Source organism: Eubalaena glacialis, chromosome 11 (assembly GCF_028564815.1).
Source record: "Eubalaena glacialis isolate mEubGla1 chromosome 11, mEubGla1.1.hap2.+ XY, whole genome shotgun sequence".
Classification (NCBI taxonomy): Eukaryota; Metazoa; Chordata; class Mammalia; order Artiodactyla; family Balaenidae; genus Eubalaena; species Eubalaena glacialis.
Genome location: NC_083726.1, coordinates 59,677,474 through 59,692,149, shown reverse-complemented (window position 1 = coordinate 59,692,149; position 14,676 = coordinate 59,677,474). Strand labels below are relative to the sequence as shown.

General features: G+C 58.1%; 1 protein-coding gene across 1 annotated transcript in view; it reads left to right on the top strand.

Annotated features, from left to right (window-relative positions):
* The window catches only part of LRP1 (LDL receptor related protein 1), a 79,377-nt gene that overhangs the window by 38,593 nt on the left and 26,108 nt on the right, over window positions 1-14,676 (top strand). The window contains exons 21-41 of the mRNA XM_061205131.1: window positions 2,625-2,807; window positions 3,221-3,421; window positions 4,544-4,789; window positions 4,995-5,192; window positions 6,532-6,736; window positions 6,922-7,086; window positions 7,680-7,924; window positions 8,135-8,266; window positions 8,564-8,791; window positions 9,048-9,222; window positions 9,309-9,403; window positions 9,654-9,803; window positions 9,925-10,065; window positions 10,391-10,525; window positions 12,034-12,165; window positions 12,426-12,560; window positions 12,752-12,881; window positions 12,999-13,125; window positions 13,486-13,637; window positions 13,729-13,853; window positions 14,133-14,510. Of these exons, the coding sequence (XP_061061114.1) occupies window positions 2,625-2,807; window positions 3,221-3,421; window positions 4,544-4,789; window positions 4,995-5,192; window positions 6,532-6,736; window positions 6,922-7,086; window positions 7,680-7,924; window positions 8,135-8,266; window positions 8,564-8,791; window positions 9,048-9,222; window positions 9,309-9,403; window positions 9,654-9,803; window positions 9,925-10,065; window positions 10,391-10,525; window positions 12,034-12,165; window positions 12,426-12,560; window positions 12,752-12,881; window positions 12,999-13,125; window positions 13,486-13,637; window positions 13,729-13,853; window positions 14,133-14,510 (3,678 nt within the window). The remainder of the gene's footprint in view (window positions 1-2,624; window positions 2,808-3,220; window positions 3,422-4,543; window positions 4,790-4,994; window positions 5,193-6,531; window positions 6,737-6,921; window positions 7,087-7,679; window positions 7,925-8,134; window positions 8,267-8,563; window positions 8,792-9,047; window positions 9,223-9,308; window positions 9,404-9,653; window positions 9,804-9,924; window positions 10,066-10,390; window positions 10,526-12,033; window positions 12,166-12,425; window positions 12,561-12,751; window positions 12,882-12,998; window positions 13,126-13,485; window positions 13,638-13,728; window positions 13,854-14,132; window positions 14,511-14,676) is intronic.

The window sequence follows — 14,676 nt, the reverse complement described above, 5'->3', positions numbered from 1 at the left end:
GAAATTTATTTTCTCACAGCTCTGGAGGCTAGAAGTCCAAGACCAAAATGTTGGCAGGGTTGGTTCCTTCTAAGGGTTTTGGGGGAGAATCTATTCCAGGCTTCTTTCCTAGCTTCTGGCGTTTGATGGCAATCTTTGGCGTTCCTTGGCTTGTACATGCTTTATTTTACCCAGATCCCTGCCTTCATCTTTCCTGGCGTTCTCGCTGGGTGCGTGTCTGTCTCTGTATCCAGGTTTCCTCTTTATATAAGGACGCAGTCATATTGGATTAGGGCCCACCCTAATGACCTCATCTTAAGTTGATCATCTGGAAAGGAAGACCTATTTCCAAATAAGGTCATGTTCATAGGTACTATGAGTTAGGACTTCAGCATCTTTTTAGGGAGAGCAAATCAACCCATACAACTGGCAATTGATTTGAAAAGTTTTAAAAACATGGCAGACCAAAATCTCTCTGTAGGCCTCATCTGGCCCCTGGACCACCAGCTTACAACCTCTGCCTTGTAGAATCAAGGTGCACATAGTGGGGACAGTACTGAAAGCACTGAGTACCCACTGCAGGCCCAGGACTAAGAGGGAGGATGGGGAGGGTGACCCGAGGCCCGGGAAACAGTCACTGAGCCTTGAGGGCCATCTCTGAGAAGGGTCGGGTGAGTGGGACAGGTAATAGTGCCTTGGGATTCTGAGAAGAGGACCCCTGGAGGCCCGTGATGTGGTGAGGTGGGAAGAGCTCTCTGCCCCTCACAAGCTAGGCGAACTGGGACAAGTTGCTTCATCTGAGCCTTGGCTTCCTCCTCTGTGAAGTGAGAGGAGATGTGAGGGGACCTGGCCCGTGGAAGCAGGGATGTCATGATTGGTAGCAGTTGTTAACTATGGTTGTGAGCTGGAATGGTCTGGGACCATTCCGGAGGAGGTGGGATCCGAACTGGGCCCCGATGAGGGATTAGGCTGTGGGTAAATGGACAAGAGAGGGGGTCTTTTTTTTTTTAAATTTTTATTGGAGTCTAGTTGATTTACAATGTTGTGTTAGTTTCAGGTGTACAGCAAAGTGGATCTGCTATACATATACATATATCCACTCTTTTTTAGATTCTTTTCCCATATAGGCCATTATAGAGTATTGATTAGAGTTCCCTGTACTATATAGTAGGTCCTTATTAGTCATCTATTTTATATATAGTAGTGTGTATGTGTCAATCCCAGTCTTCCATTTTATCCTTCCCCCCCTTACCCCCGGTAACTAGAGGAAGGGTCTTTAGATGGAGGGTGGGAGTGGCCTGGAGAACCCAGCAGTAAGACTTAGAAGGTGAAACTGAGTACTCCTGCAGGGGCCAGTGGGGCCCCTCAGACTAGAGGGGACAGCGGGGAATGAGGCAGTGCCTGGAGGGGGCAGATTACAACAGCAGGTGAAAGCAGGTCAGGCACTGGGGACCTTCGAAGGATCTCAAAGCTGGAAGGTGATAAGGTGTAGGAAATGCTTTCAGAAGACAATCCTGGAGGGGCATTAGATTGGAAAGAGGTTCAGGGGCCCTGAGGAAGGAAAATCAGCTCGGAGGCTGCTGCTGAAGTCCAGGCATGAGATGAGCGCATCGACTGTGTTCATAGTGGGGCAGGTAGGAGGAGCAGGGCATGCGGGGGAGCGGGAGTGTAAGGTGAGGCTTGTGCACAGTTGCCTGTGCCTCAGGTGCTGCTTCCGCTCCTTCCCCAGGCTCCTGAGTCCGATCTCACCGTAGCAGCCAGAGTGATCCTACAGAACATGTCAGATCTCTCCCCCAGCCCTGCCCTCAAGCCTGCACTGGCTCCCTGTACACTCTGAATTCATGCTGAGCCCCACTCCATGGCCTGCAGGACTCCCCCAACCTATCTGACCTGCATTCCTGCCACTCATCTCCTCCTTCACTCTACTCCAACTGTGCAGCCTTAAATATGCCCTGGGCATTTTTCAGATATGCCTTGCATGGTCCTACCTCAGAGACTTTGCACTAGCTGTTCCCTCTTCCTGGAATGCAACTCCAGTTGATCTCATGGCTCACGTCATTCAGGCCTCTGCTCAAACATCTCCTGCTTAAGGGCCTTTCCTGACTGTCTTGTCTCAAGTAGCATCCCATCCTCCCTGGCCTTGACCTGGCTTTGTCTGCATAGCCTTGATCACTACCTGCAGTTCCATTCTGGATTTTTGTGTCACGTCTTCACTGTTTCTCTTCCCTGCTAGAACTTCAGCTCCATGAGGGTAAGGACTTTGTCTTGTTCATGCTGGCACCTGAAACAGTGCCTGGCACACAGTAGGTGCTCAATAAGTGTTTGTGAAGTGAATGAATGAAATGGAGGCTAGGCTAAGGTGGGGGCATTTGAGCTCTGGCTTAGCAAATTGCTTATCCAATCAGGCTTTCGTGTGTAAAACAGAGAGATTAGACAAGATGATTTCTGAGTCCTGGAAGGTGTAATAGCCCTGACTCTGAGTTAGCGCTTTCAAGGAGTGTCAGCAGGACTCAGAGAACTCTCCATCCCTGCCTCAGCTCATAGCCCCAGGCTGGGTATAGCAGGAGGGGGTAGAGAAGGTAGAGAGGGGAACAGCTGACCTGGAGCCCTTAACCCCCCCATGCCCTCCACCTGTCCCCCTGCAGCCACAAGACCTCCTGGTGGCTGCCACAATGATGAGTTCCAGTGCCGGCTGGATGGTCTGTGCATCCCCCTGCGGTGGCGCTGCGATGGGGACACTGACTGCATGGACTCCAGTGACGAGAAGAGCTGTGAGGGAGTGACCCACGTCTGTGACCCCAATGTCAAGTTTGGCTGCAAAGACTCCGGTAAAAAGGATTGAAGGGAAACAACATGGACAGGAGGAGGCCCTGTTGAGAGCAGAGCAGTGGCAAGGGAGACAGCACCGTACTGTGAGGAGTGGGGTGGGAACATTGTGAGGCAAAAGGCTGCACAGAGAAAGCTTGTGCCTGATGCATGGGGGAAGGTATGAAGGGGCCAGGGCCTGCACTAAGGGCCCTGGGAACCAAAACCCTCACCGGTGTTGAGCTTCAACACCTCCTACAGATTCCTGCTTTCTTTGTTGCCCATGTGAATTTGACAGAAAAAGCCTCAAGGTTCCTAGTGGACCCCAAAGCCTTGTAGTCATGACCCTGTTAGAGAAGCCCACTGGGTCTGGGAAGAAGGGCACAGAGAGCCCTGCTGCCCAGGCCTGGCCCCTGATGCTCTATGCATCCCCCAGCTCGGTGCATCAGCAAAGCATGGGTGTGTGATGGCGACAGCGACTGCGAGGATAACTCGGATGAGGAGAACTGTGAGTCTCTGGCCTGCAGGCCACCCTCACACCCCTGTGCCAACAACACCTCGGTCTGCCTGCCCCCTGACAAGCTGTGTGATGGCAACGATGACTGTGGAGATGGCTCGGATGAGGGAGAGCTCTGCGGTGAGGCCTGGGCCTAGGAGAGGCCCCAGCAGAGGAGTGGGCAGGGGGGCTGGATAAGGAGTCTGGGCCAGGCCAGGGCAGTGGAACAAGACAAGCTCTGTGGGGAAAGGTCTCAGACTGGAAAAGGGCAGCTCTGGCAGCTGGGCAAGTAGTACCCAGAGCAATTATCAAAAACCCGTGTCGATTTAGGACTCACTTTGCCAAGAGGCTGTGCTAAGCATCACACTGTTATAGCATTTAATCCATAAAGGAGCCCTGTGAGGCAGATATGATCCTCACCCCCATCTTACAGATGAGAAAACTGAGGCTCAGAGAGGTTAAATAACTGGCCCAAGGTCACACCGCTCGTGAAGTGCTGTGGTGCAGTGCAGCCCCACCCTGCAGGCACAGCCCACTCAGCCACACTTGTGCTGCAGAGCAGTGCAGAGCAGGCTTTCAAGATGAAGGCACCAGGGTTGATGTGGTCAGGGTAGTCTCCCATCCTGCCGAATGAGTGAGAAGGTCAGGGGAGGAGGGTGTGCATTCAAGATCAGAAGAATGGGGGTCAGGGAGGGCCACATGGTGTGACTTGGGGATGAGGAGCAGAGCAGAGCAGAGCAGCCTTATCTCCTCTGAGCCAAGCAGAGTCAGGTTCTCGGAGGAGAGGAGTGGGAGATAAGGACTGGCCCTGAGAACTGCTGATGGGTCATCATTCAGGGCTGGCAGGTCCCAGGGTGTGTCAGAGGACCCAGAGCAGGACATTCCCTACCACAACCCCCCCAAAATCACACCTACATCAGGAGAGAGAGAGGAAAGGGGACCCTCCCAGAGAGAGGCGAAAGGCTGGGGCCCCCACGGTGGCTCAAGAAGGGGCAGGGAAATAGAGACCAGAGAGAGATGGAGCCACGATGGAGGGGTGCTCCTTGGGGGAAGGAGAGGGTTGGTCCTACGTGGTGGGTGCCGGGGTCCCAACCGTGGTCCTGAGGGAGCCTGGGAAGCAGTGGGACAGAGGAATGGAAAGAAGGACGCCACAGGCAGGGTGCCAGGGTGCCATCTCGGCTACTGGGGACTTGGGGCCCAGCCAGGCCACGGTCCTGCCTCCTTCCAGATCCTGACCCTGATCCTTTGCTCCCCACCCCCCAGACCAGTGCTCTCTGAATAACGGTGGCTGCAGTCACAACTGCTCGGTGGCACCTGGCGAAGGCATTGTGTGCTCGTGCCCTCTGGGCATGGAGCTGGGGCCTGACAACCACACCTGCCAGATCCAAAGCTACTGCGCCAAGCACCTCAAGTGCAGCCAGAAGTGCGACCAGAACAAGTTCAGTGTGAAGTGCTCCTGCTATGAGGGCTGGGTGCTGGAGCCGGACGGCGAGAGCTGCCGCAGCCTGGGTGAGACATGGGTCGGGGTGGCCGGGCAGCTGGGCAGGCCGGGCAGGCCCCTGAGCTGCAGTAGGCTGGACTTGGGCGGCCGAATGCCAGAGGCTGAGGTTTCCATCCAGGCCCTGTGCCAGGGCCCATGGAGACCCTCCCTGCCCCTGGACAGGGTGGCTTGGAGGCAACAGGCCCCTTGTGACCCCATCACACCCCTCCCCAGACCCCTTCAAGCCGTTTATCATCTTCTCCAACCGCCATGAGATCCGGCGCATCGACCTTCACAAAGGGGACTACAGCGTCCTGGTGCCCGGCCTGCGCAACACCATCGCCCTGGACTTCCACCTCAGCCAGAGCGCCCTCTACTGGACCGACGTGGTGGAGGACAAGATCTACCGCGGGAAGCTGCTGGACAACGGAGGTGACCACCGCCTGCCCAGGACCGACGCGGGGCCCAGTGCACCCAGACCGGGCCCTTGGGCGCTCAGAACCATGGGACCAGATGCAGGCTGCCGGGAGCAGAGGCCCATAGCTCCCCTGTCCCCCACACTCTTGTTAATTGGGTTAGATTTTGCTGTGGGTCTCAGTGCCTGACGCCCCATAATTATTGTCAGCAGAGCTGCCAGACTGATAATTAACAAAATGATCAGCCTTTCTTTGGAATGGCCAGAATTGCAGGCTTGCAAGAAAAAAGGCATTTAGGGGTGGGGTACCTGAACCCTGCCTTCTGTCCCAAGGCGGCCTGACCCATCACAGATTTCCTTCACTAATAATACACATTCCTGGGACTTCCCTGGCGGTCCAGTTGTTAAGACTCCGTGCTTCCACTGCAGGGGTGCACGGGTTCGATCCCTGGTCGGGGAACTAAGATCCCGCATGCCCCTCGGCGCGGCCAAAACCAAAAAACAAAAAAACCCACATTCCTGAGCCCCTGCCACACACACCGGGCCCAGGGGAGACAGCAGGGAGCAAACAGGTCAAAATGTCTGCCCTCATGGAGCTTACACACCAGTGGGAACATCAGATATAAACACAGCAAATGAGTACAACACGGACTGTGACGGAGCGGGTAGCACTGTGGATAAAGAGAAAGGAGGCAAGGTGGGTAGGGAAAATGGGAGTGGCATTTGAATAGGATGGTCAAGGAAGGCCCCCTGAGAAGCTGACGTCTGAGCAAAGACTTAAAAGAAGCACATTTTACTAGAGGAGTTGGTATTTTTTGTCATAGAGAAAACCTGGAACCATCTCAAATATCCATCAACAAGGGGATGGCTAAGTAGACTGTGAAAATGTTCACACTATGTAATGGTTTCTAAATTAATGACATATATATACATATATATGTACACACACATATATATATATGTATATAAAACCATCGAAAAACCTCTAGGACTGTCTGTGGAGTGACTTCTAGAAAGTTCTGTCTGCCTCATATTGGGTCTAGGTCTGTTCCCCAAAGCCCTCACCCTCTGCTCTGACCTCCTACCAGGGGTTAGCCCTTCAGAGAGTTGCAGGCAGAAGATAGCTGCCACTTCCCCTTCTCCAGTGTTCTAGAAGCCAGGCTTCTACTTGATCTCCTGGGGTAGGGGGCCTGGGTGAGGAGACTGGGGGCTCTGGGAACCCCAGTCAAATCTGGAGCACACCAGAGGTGTTCGCAGAGGTGTCAGGGTTGAGGGCAGGCCATCCAGGGTTCCTAGGATATCGTGAATTCACCCCGCCCCAGGTGATTCTAACCTCCTGCAACCTCTCTTCTCCAGCCCTGACCAGTTTCGAGGTGGTGATTCAGTACGGCCTAGCCACACCCGAGGGCCTGGCTGTAGACTGGATTGCAGGCAACATCTACTGGGTGGAGAGTAACCTGGACCAGATTGAGGTGGCCAAGCTGGATGGGACCCTTCGGACCACGCTGCTGGCCGGTGACATTGAGCACCCAAGGGCAATTGCACTGGATCCCCGGGATGGGTGAGGACCCCGCCCAGCCCTGTTCTGGCCTCGTGACCCCCCTGAAGCCTCGTTCAGCTGGGCCGGGCCAGGCATAGCTGCCTCCTCCATGCTATTCGCTCCCTCCGGCCTTCACCAAGGATCCTAGCACAGCCCCTTCCCCGGCCCTCGACCTTGGCCATCCTGACCCCCTCCCCACTCCCCAGGATCTTGTTTTGGACGGACTGGGATGCCAGCCTGCCCCGCATCGAGGCAGCCTCCATGAGTGGGGCTGGGCGCCGCACCATCCACCGGGAGACGGGCTCTGGGGGCTGGCCCAACGGGCTCACCGTGGACTACCTGGAGAAGCGCATCCTCTGGATCGACGCCAGGTCGGCACCCGGCACCTCACCCAGGAGGCCTCCATCCTCCCCTCCTCCTTAGGGACAGGGTGGAGCCAAGGGTCCCAGGACCTGGCAGCCATGAGGGTGGTGAGAAGGCCCGGGGGAGCTGGAGCCAGAGCCACACAGCCAAGGGCCCAGGAAGAGGACTGAGTGACGGGGGAATCTGGGCTGGGGAAGAGGTGCAGATGGAAGAGGTTAGAGGCAGGGCTGCCCCCAGCACAGGAGTGCCCGCCGAGGGCCGAAGTGCACCACCACCCTCACTCACACATCTGTGTGCTCTCCTAGGGGCTCTGTCTGCCCAGGGAGGGGGAGACTTTTTCTAGGTGGTGTCCCCAAAGGGGGTGCCTTTTTCTAGTCTTCACCACAGCCCTGTGTGCTAACCGCAGCCCTGGGGAGAAGCAAACTGAAAGACCTGGGTCAGGGGAATTGGGGTCAGAGCTGGGATCCCAGACCTCGAGCCACGTGGTTCCTGCTCCACAGGGTGCCGTGGGCTGGGGCATGGAGGGTGGGAGCCCCAGGCCACGTGCCCCGAGGTCTGAGGTCCCCACCGGCTCCTCACTCTGCCCCGACCACGCTCTCAGGTCAGACGCCATTTACTCAGCCCGTTACGACGGCTCCGGTCACATGGAGGTGCTTCGGGGACACGAGTTCCTGTCGCACCCGTTTGCAGTGACACTGTACGGTGGCGAGGTGTACTGGACGGACTGGCGGACAAACACGCTGGCCAAGGCCAACAAGTGGACCGGCCACAATGTCACCGTGGTACAGAGGACCAATACCCAGCCCTTCGACCTGCAGGTGTATCACCCCTCCCGGCAGCCCATGGGTAAGGGACCAGAAAGGAGCCAGCAGCCTCTGTAGAAGCTTCCAAGAGAGGAGGGGTCTGTGCTGGGGCGGCGGGGGTGAGCCAGCCTGCTGACAGAGGTGGGTCTGGCAGCAGCGATGCTGGGACAGGAAGGGGAGTGGAGAGGGTGTAGGCCAGGTGAGCAGGGCCAGTAGGGTCACTGGATGCTCTTGCTTTCCCCTGCCCTCCCAGCTCCCAACCCCTGTGAGGCCAATGGGGGCCGGGGCCCCTGCTCCCACCTGTGCCTCATCAACTACAACCGGACTGTTTCCTGCGCCTGCCCACACCTCATGAAGCTCCACAAGGACAACACCACCTGCTATGGTAGGAGGCCGCCCCTCCAGAGCCAGGGTAAACCAAGGCTGAAGGGGAAAGGGTCAGGTACCCAAGCACCAGGTTCTAAGTGAAGGTAGGCAGTCTCAGCTGGGAGGAGCCTGAATGGAGAGGCTCCAGAGACAACTGATGTAGGAAGAGGCTGGCACTCCGGCAGGAAGGTTATGCCCAACAGGCTCTCCCTGATAGCCAAGGGCCAGCAGCAAACAGAAGGAACCAGGAGAATCCGGGGGGGTGGGAAGCGTGGAGGCAGGGGGCCGCCCTCAGTGACCTGCCCCTTGCCCACAGAGTTTAAGAAGTTCCTGCTGTACGCACGTCAGATGGAGATCCGGGGCGTGGACCTGGACGCCCCCTACTACAACTACATCATCTCCTTCACGGTGCCTGATATTGACAACGTCACGGTGCTGGACTATGACGCCCGAGAGCAGCGCGTTTACTGGTCCGACGTGCGGACCCAGGCCATCAAGCGGGCCTTCATCAACGGCACAGGCGTGGAGACGGTTGTCTCTGCAGGTTCTGTCCTGGCCCTGGAACCCCTACTGGGCATGGGTACCCCCCCCAACCCCGCCCTCGCTCCCAACCCTTGTCCCAGCCCCACTCCCTGGTGCCCTTGGTCCTGATGTTCCTTCTCCAAATTCTTTTCCCTCTCTGTGCTCCAGTCCTGGTTTCATGATCCCTGTTCCCCCAGAAACCAGGCTGGCCCCTCCCCTCGAGCTTCCTGACCTGTGTCCTGAAAACACCCAATCACAACTCCCCACTGTGTCCCCAGACTTGCCAAATGCCCATGGGCTGGCTGTCGACTGGGTGTCCCGAAACCTGTTCTGGACAAGCTACGACACCAACAAGAAGCAGATCAACGTGGCCCGGCTGGACGGCTCCTTCAAGAATGCGGTGGTGCAGGGCTTGGAGCAGCCGCACGGCCTGGTTGTCCACCCGCTGCGTGGGTAGGTCCAGGGCCCAGGGTTGGGGAGCATGGGGTGTGGGGTGGGGGAAGAAGAGGACCCTGACCCTCCCCTCCTGGCACCCCCAGGAAGCTCTACTGGACAGACGGTGACAACATCAGCATGGCCAACATGGACGGCAGCAACCGCACCCTGCTCTTCAGTGGCCAGAGGGGCCCTGTGGGTACGAGCTTACCCTGCTGCCCTGCAGCCCTTCCTCCCCTAATTCCTCCACCAGGAGATTCTCTCAGGGTTCTCCCCAGTTGTCCCTCCATCTCCCCAAACTCCTGGCTTAGTACTTGTTCTCACCGCCCTCCCAAAACCACACACATAATCTGTACCTATCCCCAGACGTGAGAGGCCCAGCTGGGTCAGGCTCCTGGATCCTGGCCCTGGTGCCGTGCTCTCTGGCAGTGACACCCCCCCTCTTCCAGGCCTGGCTATCGACTTCCCTGAAAGCAAACTCTACTGGATCAGCTCCAAGAACCATACCATCAACCGCTGCAACCTGGACGGGAGTGGGCTAGAGGTCATCGATGCCATGCGGAACCAGCTGGGCAAGGCTACCGCCCTGGCCATCATGGGTGAGGGCCACTGGATGGGAGCAGGGACCAGAGCAGAGCAGGCGGGCCGGACTGGCCAGGAGACAGGGCTGGCCTGGGGGCGGGGCCTTCCCCAGAGTCTCATCCCCTCCTGCCACCACAGGGGACAAGCTGTGGTGGGCAGATCAAGTGTCAGAGAAGATGGGCACGTGCAACAAGGCTGACGGCTCGGGGTCCGTGGTCCTGCGGAACAGCACCACCCTGGTGATGCACATGAAGGTCTACGATGAGAGCATCCACCTGGGTGAGGTGGGGGGCAAGGGGCAGGGGCAGTGGGATGGGGGTCACAGAGGTCGGGGCTGTGGCCAGGAGGGGCTGCAGGAACCCCCGGGCAAGCAAGCGAATGGGAATGAAAATGGGTTAGGCTCTGCTCACCACCCAAGGGGGCTCCTCTTTCACAAGGTCCAAGGGCCCTGCAGGACAGAAGACCTGAGAGCTGGGTTGGGTGGTGACCCCCACAAGGTCCAGGGTAAAGGGGTGACCATCCTGTCCCTAGGCAGTGTGAGCCTGACACCGCGGTCCCGAGGAGAGCCACTAACCCTTTCTTTCTGCCTCCCACCTGACCCCAGACCACGAGGGCACCAACCCCTGCAGCGTCAACAACGGCGACTGCTCCCAGCTCTGCCTGCCCACTTCGGAGTCCACCCGCTCCTGCATGTGCACAGCTGGCTACAGCCTCCGGAGTGGCCAGCAGGCCTGCGAGGGTCAGTGCCCCTGCCTCTGCTCCCCGCCTTGACCCTGGTCCCCAACCCAACCCGACCCTTCCTACTCTACAGCCCACCTTCCTCTTCTCAACTTGGGGACAGGACCGAGCTCATCGTGTATTAAGTGTTCTCTGGGTTAGATGCTTAGTCAGCGCCCACTGTGCTGCTTGCCATGGAGGAAGCCAGGGGGCAGAAGTCCCTGTCCCTGTGCTCTGCAGCCTTAACCAGAAGAGGGGGCCAACATGAAGTGGCTCTGGCTTCAGTAGGATTTTGGAGAAATAGATGTTGGAGGGGGCGCCAGGGCCACTTCACGCAAGAGTTATGTTGGCTGCTGGGTTTTATAGGGCACGTAGGATTTGAGTGTGTGGTTTGAAGAAGGGACGATGTGCAAGGCAAGGGGTCCAGAGCAATAGGAGGGTGTGTGCAGGGCCCTGAGGTGCCAACCCGCATGGCGCAGGGTGTGGGGAGCCATGGGTGAGGCTGTGGTGTAGGCGGGGCTCCACGGGTTCTAAGCCAGGAGCACCTGGAAGGTGGTGTTTGGGGCAGATTAACCTGGCGGCAGAGAGCCCGCTGAGTCGGGGAGGGAGAAACCAAGGCAGTCAGACCAGTCAGGGGGCTGTTGGCCTGGGCTGGGGCTTAGCAGCTGGATTGAAGAGAAGGGATGAAACTCAGAGACATTTCACAAGAACTTGCTGACTGATTTACAAGCCTGCCCCAGGACAGCATTTCCGGAAGTGCACTCCTGGGAACCTCCCTCTTTGATGTGATAGATGTTATAGACAGAAACACTGGGTTGAACAAAGTTTAAGTGTTTTTCTGCTGCACAATTTCTCAGAGCCTTGAATATGCTCATCTGCACAGAATTTTTCACGGGATGACTCTAGTGTTTGGGGTCTCCCCAAACTCAATCGACCATGAGTCCTTTTTTTCAGGGAGCCTGAGCAACCAGGACCCATTAGGGGATTCATTTGAGGACAGGCTGTGTGAGGGGATAAAGGCAAGGGAGGATTCTAGGGTGCATGGAGAGTGGCGCCTGGTAAGAAATGGGAAACTGGGAAGGAGACTGGCTCAGGAGCGAGGTGTCAGAGACAGGGGTGTGACACAGACCAGACGGATGAGGACAAAGAGGAAATTAAGGTGGAAACCTAGAGTTGGGAGTCACCCAGTCCTATTGTCTTGTGTAAACCTCCCCAGATTCTCCCTAACACCTTTGGGGGTGCAGGGTTGTGTGGAGTGAAGTGGGACTGGATGGCAGAGCGCGGAGAGAAAGCCAGGTCTCTGCTGCCCTCTAGTGGGCACTAGGGGTCTCACAGGTGGTTCCCCAGAGCTGCATGCTCCCTTGCTCTCTCCCAGCCAGGTGACCTCCCTGCCCAGGCCCCAGGCTAGAGTATGTGTTGAGGGGGGAGGTGTGACGGCTGGGAGAAGGTATCAAAAGGGTTTGAGGGTGACAGAAGCCAAGCTTAAGGGGTGTCAGCAAAGCCCATGCCCAAAGTGTGCTTGTGTTGCAGGCGTGGGCTCCTTTCTCCTGTACTCTGTGCATGAGGGAATCCGGGGAATCCCCCTGGATCCCAATGACAAGTCAGACGCCCTGGTCCCAGTGTCGGGGACCTCCCTGGCTGTCGGCATCGACTTCCATGCTGGTGAGCCATTCGGTGGCAGGAGGGGGTGGGACATGACCTTCCCTTTGGGGTGGTGTGCTCTGGGGCTCCAGGGAGAGGCTGCCTGACCGCAGCTGGAAGGGACAACACTTACCACAGCTGCCCCTGCCCTGCTATCTCAGCTTCCAAGTCCCTGGTCCCCCCAGCTCTCAGTCACCTCTATCTTTACCCCCTTGTGATTTTGACCTCCCACCTTCCCCCTACCTTGTTGAGCGTCCCCATGTTGGCTTCTCCACCTCCAGAAAATGACACCATTTACTGGGTAGACATGGGCCTAAGTACCATCAGCCGGGCTAAGCGAGACCAGACGTGGCGTGAGGATGTGGTGACCAATGGCATTGGCCGCGTGGAGGGCATCGCAGTGGACTGGATCGCAGGTGAGATGCGGAAGGGCTGAGGGGCTGCAGCTGAGGCAGAGGACTGGGGAAGTGGGATCTCGGAAGGAAGGGTCTGAGAAGAAGGGGTAGGCAGGAACAGATGGGGAGAAGCAGGGGTATCAGGGGGCTGGAGGGGACCAGGTACCTGCATCCCCACCCGACCCCTGAGCCCCCCCTTACTCCCTCCTCAGGCAACATCTACTGGACAGACCAGGGCTTTGACGTCATCGAGGTCGCCCGGCTCAATGGCTCTTTCCGCTACGTGGTCATCTCGCAGGGTCTGGACAAGCCCCGGGCGATCACTGTCCACCCGGAGAAGGGGTGAGGCGCTGGACAGGCTGACCACTCCTGGCTCTGGTCTGGCCCGGTCCCTCTGGCCACAGGCCCCCTCTCCTCCATGTTCTGGGGACTGACCCCCCTCTTCCGCCTCCACCCCAGGTACTTGTTCTGGACTGAGTGGGGCCAGTATCCGCGTATTGAGCGGTCTCGCCTGGACGGCACTGAGCGAGTGGTGCTGGTTAACGTCAGCATCAGCTGGCCCAACGGCATTTCAGTGGACTATCAGGTTTGGATGCAGGCTTGGCCCTGGGGCCGATGGGATGGACCCCGTACTCTGGGGGGCAGCTCCCCTTACCCTGTGCCCTGCTCCCCGTTGAGTCTTGTGTGATGTGCCCATTGGTGGGAAGATACGGACCCAAGGAGTCATGGGGTCCTCTGGCCCAGCGCCTCACCCAGAGTAGGATCCCACCACCCCAGAAATGGCGGAGGGGGTCCCTTAGAAGCGGGCACTGGAAGAATGCCGAGAGGTCGGCAGATCAGCATTTCAGGGAGCGGGAGGATGTGGAGGACGGAGAGGAAAGACGAGAGAGGCAGGAGTGAGTGGACCCTGGGGACTGGCAGTGAAGCGGGTGCCTCTGGCCCGCAGGATGGGAAGCTATACTGGTGCGACGCCCGGACCGACAAGATCGAGCGGATCGACCTGGAGACGGGCGAGGACCGCGAGGTGGTTCTATCCAGCAACAACATGGACATGTTCTCGGTGTCCGTGTTTGAGGAGTTCATCTACTGGAGTGACAGGTGGGCCACTGTCCTGGCCTTCCCCTGGGCCGTCCGTTCCCTCCCCCCGGCCCTGGATGACGTCCTGCTCGTGGCCCTTCCCTTCCCCCAGGACTCACGCCAACGGCTCCATCAAGCGCGGGAGCAAGGACAATGCCACAGACTCTGTGCCCCTGCGAACGGGCATCGGCGTCCAGCTCAAAGACATCAAAGTCTTCAACCGGGACCGACAGAAAGGTGAGGCTGGGGCTCCGGGCTGGGCAGGAGAGGCCGGAGGGCCCCACCTGGGAACCCAGAGTGCGAAGGGCTGGGAGAGGAGTTAGACCCACAGGGCACCCTCTAAGGTCCCACAAGGCTGAGGAGTTGAGCTCAGGGGCCTGGAGGGTTGTCTGAACTGGGGATACTGAGGCAGAGCCAGGCGCCAACCAGAGTTTCCACCTCGGCTGAGATGACAGAGGCACCAAGGTGGCCCTGCCCTCTGTAACCTCTGCCTTCCCCGTTTCCCCCCACCCCCAGGCACCAATGTGTGTGTGGTGGCCAACGGCGGGTGCCAGCAGCTGTGCCTGTACCGGGGGGGCGGGCAGCGGGCCTGCGCCTGCGCCCACGGGATGCTGGCTGAAGATGGGGCGTCGTGCCGCGAGTACGCGGGCTACCTGCTCTACTCGGAGCGCACCATCCTCAAGAGCATCCACCTGTCGGATGAGCGCAACCTCAACGCGCCGGTGCAGCCCTTCGAGGACCCTGAGCACATGAAGAATGTCATCGCTCTGGCCTTCGACTACCGAGCAGGCACCTCCCCGGGCACCCCCAACCGCATCTTCTTCAGCGACATCCACTTTGGGAACATCCAGCAGATCAATGACGATGGCTCGGGCAGGACCACCATTGTGGAGAGTGAGCCCAGACTTCCATTCTTCCCAGCAAGTGAAGGGGGAGTGCAGGGAGGGTCAGCACAGACTCAGGGTAGAGAAGCCGCAGACACCAGCCAGCCCACCCCTGCCCCGGATCGGAATCCCACCTGCCTTGGTGTCCCTGACATACGGCCAGTGAATCACACTGC